At 61.1% G+C, this 6,272-nt stretch overlaps 1 protein-coding gene and 1 long non-coding RNA gene across 2 annotated transcripts; both read left to right on the plus strand.

The window, feature by feature from the left end:
* Positions 1–881: 881 nt before the first annotated feature.
* LOC129147864 (uncharacterized) lies at positions 882–1,683 on the plus strand. Its single transcript, XR_008555083.1, has 3 exons — positions 882–952; positions 1,226–1,300; positions 1,623–1,683. It is a non-coding gene; the product is annotated as an uncharacterized LOC129147864 (long non-coding RNA).
* Positions 1,684–2,496: 813 nt separating this feature from the next.
* On the plus strand, positions 2,497–3,984 carry ANKRD34A (ankyrin repeat domain 34A). Its single transcript, XM_028127874.2, has one exon. The coding sequence runs from the start codon at positions 2,498–2,500 to the stop codon at positions 3,965–3,967; it is 1,470 nt and encodes a 489-aa protein (XP_027983675.1). The 5' UTR covers position 2,497; the 3' UTR covers positions 3,968–3,984.
* Positions 3,985–6,272: the final 2,288 nt, after the last annotated feature.

Genomic DNA, 6,272 nt, shown 5'->3' on the forward strand with positions numbered 1-6,272 from the left:
TACACACCATACACACCACACACACACACACACCACACACACCACACACCATACACACACACACATACACACCATACACACCACACACACACACACACCACACACACCACACACCATACACACACACACATACACACCATACACACCACACACACACACACACCACACACACCACACACCATACACACACACACATACACACCATACACACCACACACACACACACACACACACACACACACACACCACACACACACATACATACACACACACACACACACACACACACACTCGCGGCCCAGAAACAGGGAGCGTTCGGAGTGGGGACACAGTACAGGCGTCAGAGTCTCCCCGGCGCCAGGGCCATGGCCGGGCCGCCAGAAGGCTGCAGGGCGCGGCCCGGGCCCAGGCTTTGGATGAGACGGGACGGGCTGTGAGGCTTGGAGAACTGGTGAACGTTACCAAGCCCCTGTGTCTCACACCGGGAAGAGCTCCTTCCTCGCAGAGCTGTGTGAGGACCGGAGATACGTGTGGGAAGTGCTTGGCCCATGGGTGGTGTCCAGTAAGAGGTGGCTGTAAAAATGGGGGGCTTCCCTGCAGTATTTCTCTCTCCCCTCTTACGTTTAGTACTTGGGTCTGGTGGCCTCCGGCCTCTGCATTATCTCAGGTGAGTTTTCCAGATCCTTGGGAAATTATTGTTCCTCACCCCCCACTTCCTCCGATGCCTTCCAGCTGGACACAAACTCATTCCTAAAATATGCAGATGGAAGCTATGGTAACCATGGAGACAGGGCAGGTGGCAAGGAGAGGCAGAGGCAGTGAGAGGAACCAATTGCGACCACAGGGGAGAGAGACGTGAGGAGCGATTTGGACAGAGACTTCCGAGCAGGATGAAAAAATAACCCGAGCGAGACCGAGTGAAGAGGTGCAACGAGAGAGGATGTGTCACAAGGTTCGCTCCTGTCTCCCCGCACCCTCGCCCCCAAGAATACGGGAGGAGGCATCCGGGAATGCCCCTTGCCTTTCCTCAAAATCACCCAAGATCCCCACCCTCCTCATACTTATTTAAGAGGTCTGTACAGGGAGCCGGGGTCCAAGTGTATCTGCGCTGGGTGCTCCGTTCCGGGGGGGTGGGGGGGGGGGGAGTGAGGATGCTCTGACTCCAGCTCGCCCTGACATTTACACTGAGAGACGCCAGCCAGATCTCTTGCCTCTCTCCGCCCAGCATGGACTCCGGCTGCGGATCCCAGGCGCCTCCCTCCGCCCCTCTGCACAGGGTGCCCCGTGCCGCCCGTGGTAGGTAGGTCAGGTCTGGCGCACCAGCGCACAGACACCCGCCGAGCGAGAAGGGGCACCTGCTGGAGCTCAAGAAGGAATTTAGTTGGTCTCAGTCTGGGCGACAGAGGAATCTTCTCAGAATCCTTTAGGTTTGTCGGGACCGGAGGGAGGTCGGCGAAGCAAGGAGAGTCAGGATTGGAGCTCTAGGTTTAGAGGGTTTATGGGTGCATGGGTGGGGGAACGGTTCGGTGCCGGACGCCCCCACCCGCGGAGACGAGGCTATAAATAGCCAGGCAGAGCTCCGCCTTTCGCACCCCCCCCCCCCCAGCTTCTCTCCTCCCCAGCCGGCGCTGTGCCCGGGGCGCACCGGGAGGAGGGACCAGCATCCGATGCCCGGGCGCAGATACTGACACCAAGGGAATCCAGATGCCCCCCCACGCCATGTGGGCCCCCGGGAACCCGGCCCCACCGCCCCGGCTGCCTGGTGGTCCGGGCCTCCGTTCCGGCCGGGCGGAGATTCTGCAGGCATTCAGGTATCTATCTGGGCGCAAAGCCTGGGAGGGGCAAGGGCAAGGCGTGATGGGGAACCTAGCAGGGGCAAAAGAAACCCCCCCATTCTCCCCCACCCGTTTTAGGTCCCCAATGCAAGCTGCTTCCCTCCCCCCACTCAATTTATGGGGCTGTGGCAACCTAAAAGAGGTTAGGAGTGGGAATGTGTGTGTGAATGTATGGGTGCATGTGCGTGGGTGGGTGGCATTCAGCATCTGAGAAAGGGGGATTCCAAGTGCAGATAAGAAAAGGGGGATGCTGGAAAGGTCTGATGAGCCGGGGGGTGCGGTGTGTGTGTGTGTGTGTGGGGGGGGTATCTCTGAGCGTGCACGTACGCATTTGCACGCGCGCTGGTCTTTAAGGCGGGTGCACCCTTCCCACCTCCTCAGGCATGCTCTGGGGGGAGGCGGCGGCTCCAGGCCCGAGTTAGAGGAATTAGAGGCAGGGCTGTGTGCCGTGCACTGGAGATCCCTCCCACCCCACGCCGGGTCCTTCCGCCGGTGCCTCAGTTTCCCTGCCTGAATCCATCAGTAAGGTTCATCTCTTTCTTGCAGGGATTGGCTTCGCCACTGAGCCCTCAGGCCTCTTCCAGCCATCACCCCCACACCCCTAGCCTTCCCGGGCAGGCGCCAGCCCCGGCTCCACCCGCGCTCTCGCCCCAGCCGCAGCGATGCTGCACACGGAGGGCCACGCGCTCCTGCGGGCCGTGGGTCAGGGGAAACTGCGCCTGGCCCGCCTGCTCCTGGAGGGCGGCGCTTACGTGAACGAGGGCGACGCCCAGGGGGAGACCGCGCTGATGGCAGCCTGTCGGGCCCGCTACGACGACCCCCAGAACAAGGCGCGCATGGTGCGCTACCTCCTGGAGCACGGCGCGGACCCCAACATCGCAGACCGCCTGGGGCGCACGGCGCTCATGCACGCCTGCGCCGGGGGCGGGGGCGCCGCGGTGGCCTCGCTGCTCCTCGCCCACGGCGCAGACCCCTCGGTCCGAGACCACACGGGCGCCTCGGCGCTCGTCCACGCCCTGGACCGCGGGGACCGCGAGACGCTGGCCACGCTGCTGGACGCCTGCAAGGCCAAGGGCACGGAGGTCATCATCATCACCACCGACACCTCGCCCTCGGGCACCAAGAAGACGCGGCAGTATCTCAACTCCCCGCCGTCCCCGGGGGTGGAGGACCCCGCCCCCGCCCCGCCGAGCCCGGGGGTGTGCGCGTCGCCGTCGGAAATCCAGCTGCAGACTGCAGGGGGGGCGCGAGGGCTGCCGTCCCCTCGCACGCAGGAAGAAGAGGAGAGGCGGGACGTGTTTGAATTCCCTCTTCCCAAGCCCCCCGAGGACCCTTCCCCTTCCGAGCCGCTCCCCAAACCACCCCGCCACCCTCCGAAGCCGCTCAAAAGGCTGAATTCCGAGCCCTGGGGCCTGGTGGCTCCCCAGCCGGCCCCGCCCGCGGAGGGGAGGCTGGGGATGGAGCGCCTGACCGCCGACTTCAACGGCCTGACCCTGGGCGGCCGACCCCGGCTCTCCCGACGTCACAGCACCGAGGGCCCCGAGGGCCCGCCCCCGTGGGTGGAGAAAGGGACGAGCGGGGGCGCCCTCTCTCGCCGGAACACCGCGCCGGAGGCTCCGGAGGCCGGTCCCCCTGCTGGGCTGCGGCAGAAACTGAGCCGCATGGAGCCGGTGGAGCTCGACTTCCCCGACTCGCCGGAGGGCGGCCGCCCGTCGCTGGAGCGCCGCCGCTACAGCGCCTCCCCGCTGACTCTGCCCCTGGCGGGCTCGGCGCCCTCCCCGCGGCAGTCCCAGGAGAGCCTGCCCGGGGCGGTGTCCCCGCTGAGCGGGCGCCGGCGGAGCCCGGGGCTGCTGGAGCGGAGGGGCTCGGGCACGCTGCTCTTGGACCACATCTCGCAGACGCGGCCGGGCTTCCTGCCCCCGCTCAACGTCAACCCGCACCCTCCCATCCCCGACATTCGCCCGCAGCCCGGAGGTCGGGCGCCCTCGCTGCCCGCCCCTCCCCAGGCGGGGGCGCCAGGCTCTCCTAGGACCAAGCGCAAACTGGTGAGGCGCCACTCCATGCAGAACGAGCAGATCCGCCTGCTGGGGGGCTTCCAGAGTCTAGGGGGGCCCGGGGAGCCGGGGCGCTGAGCGGAGGGACAGAGCCAGGGCGGGATCAGACCTTGACGGGACAGAGGGAGAACCAGCTCTCTCTCTCTCTCTCTCTCTCTCTCTCTCTCTCTCTCTCACACACACACACACACCAGACTGGGGGTCCTTTGCATGTGCTCCTGGGCACGGTGCACGCACACATGGGCAAGCGTGTCCACAAGCACAGTTACTCTTATTCGCAGGGAAGGGTAAGTCCTCTTTGCTGGGCTCACAGACACACGCACTCATGCCCTGGTTACTTCACATGCTCATGAGAATTACCCACAAGCAAGGCGCACAGGCCACTTGTGCCAGGAGCCCCAAGTGGGTCCCAACTTCACTTGCATCTGTTGAGAAGCAGTAGGGAACCCCCACTTATAGGTAGTCTCCAGTCTCCGCCCTCCCACAGAAGCAGCCCCCTGCTTTCCGTGTGTGCCCTGAAACACAGCCCGCTCATGACTGTGCACACTCTGCCCTCTTCGCGACCGTGCCACCCCGTTCTGCGGGTCTCGCTTCTCTCTCCAGGCCTGGCCCCCCGTCCTCACCATTGTTCAGGACACCTTCTTTCCCGGGGGGTTCCGGCAGCAACCCCAGCCTCATTCTGCTGCTGCCCTTCCTGCTCTCAGCTTTACTCCTCTACTTCCTGCTTCTTATTCCCACCCGGTTCCCCCAGCCCATACCTTACCATTCGCCGCCTCATCTCCCCGGGCTGGGCCATGGGCTCTCACCGCTCTTCTGTCTGAGCTTATGAACACTCTCGGCGAGAAGTGGGGAGCAGCCCGAGATCACTCCTCTCTCCACTTGACATATCAAATAAATGTGTTCAGAAGTCTCTGTTTTGTCTCTTGGACCTAGGGGTGTGAGGCGTGGGGGATGAGGAGTGTGGAGGGAGGGGATGCTCACTACACTAGGATGATCTAGGGATACGCAGATGTGCCACCCATCTTCCTCCCAGGAGTCCAACTGACCAACTGAGGTTGGAGAAGAAAAGGCCAGTGTCCTGTGTCCTCCAGGGCTGAAGGCATTAGGCATGCTTCCATTTCCCCGTCTCCTCTCAGTCCATCCTCAGAGTCTTTAACTTAAGACTCCTACAAAGAGTTCCTCCCTCCACCATCAGCAGACATATATCCCAGGAGATTAACTTTCCCTTTTCAAGCTTCCTATTTGTTGACCACTCACAGCTTTTCCTCTGGGTTCTAACTTTCATCTCACCAGGTGCATTTCATTCATCTGGGTTCTATTTCCCCATCCTTGATTTCAGGAGAGGGAGGGAGGGAGAGATAGAGAGAGAGAGAGAGAGAGAGAGAGAGGCATAAACTTACCTAGGTAAAAATGGCATAATGGTTAGCTGACAAAGGGGTGTAGTGAGTGTGTGTGTGTGAGTGTGTGTGTGTGTGTGTGTGTGAGAGAGAGAGAGAGAGAGAGGGGGGGGGGGGAGAGGGAATACTCAAAAGAATCCAGACTGATTGACAGATTCTGTGAACAAGGGTATGTGTCTTAGTCTGCTCTCTGGCCTCTCAGTTTGCTAGTTTTCTGCATATGTTCTAACTCTCCCTCAGTCCAATAGGAGGTGAGGGAGCAGCCCATTCTACTCTTTCTTACTCCCCCAACGTAGAATATGTGAAATCAGAAAATTACCCCACAACGTGGTATAATGAAAAGACCAAAATATTGGGAGTCAGAAGACCTATGTCTGAACCCCCACTCCTTGCCACATTCTAGCTATTTAGTTTGGGCCATTTAGCCTCTCTGAGCGTACTTCCGTATTCATAAGACAATAAAATCTAGTTAGTGATTGTGATTATCAAATAAAACAATGCTCTAAGTCCATTGCGTAGTGTCTGGCATATAGTAAATATTTTCTCATGAAATGTCAGCATCCTCCCTTGCTTTTTAGCTCCTCCCTCAATTGCATGTGATCTTGGCAAAGTCACATCAATCACTTCTCTGGGCCAGTTTCCGCATCTGCATCTATAAAATAGACAAATGGCCTCGAAGTATCCCGTCCCTCCGTCCACAGTTCTTCCCGGCCTTGCTTCCAGGCCAACCCCCGCCCCCGCCCCCGCCCCCGCCCCCGCCCCCCAAGCCTCGCCCGGGGTCTGGGCGGCTTTTCAGTTCTCCCGTGGACGCCCCGAGCTCAGGGGCGCTCCCGTAGAGGCGTTCGCCTTTTCCCTTTGCAATTGGGTGCTCGGAACCGCCACCTCCTCACCAATGTGCCAATGGCGGCGCCGGAGCCCGCCAGCTCCCGCCCCTCGCCGGTGATTGGCATAGGACCGGGCTGGTCCCCGCCCCCGCTTGACGGGCG

Source organism: Eptesicus fuscus, chromosome 22 (assembly GCF_027574615.1).
Source record: "Eptesicus fuscus isolate TK198812 chromosome 22, DD_ASM_mEF_20220401, whole genome shotgun sequence".
Taxonomy (NCBI): Eukaryota; Metazoa; Chordata; class Mammalia; order Chiroptera; family Vespertilionidae; genus Eptesicus; species Eptesicus fuscus.

What these genes read in the sequence shown, in the direction of transcription:
- ANKRD34A (XM_028127874.2), top strand. Translation starts at nt 2,498, where the DNA reads ATGCTGCACACGGAGGGCCACGCGCTCCTGCGGGCCGTGGGTCAGGGG.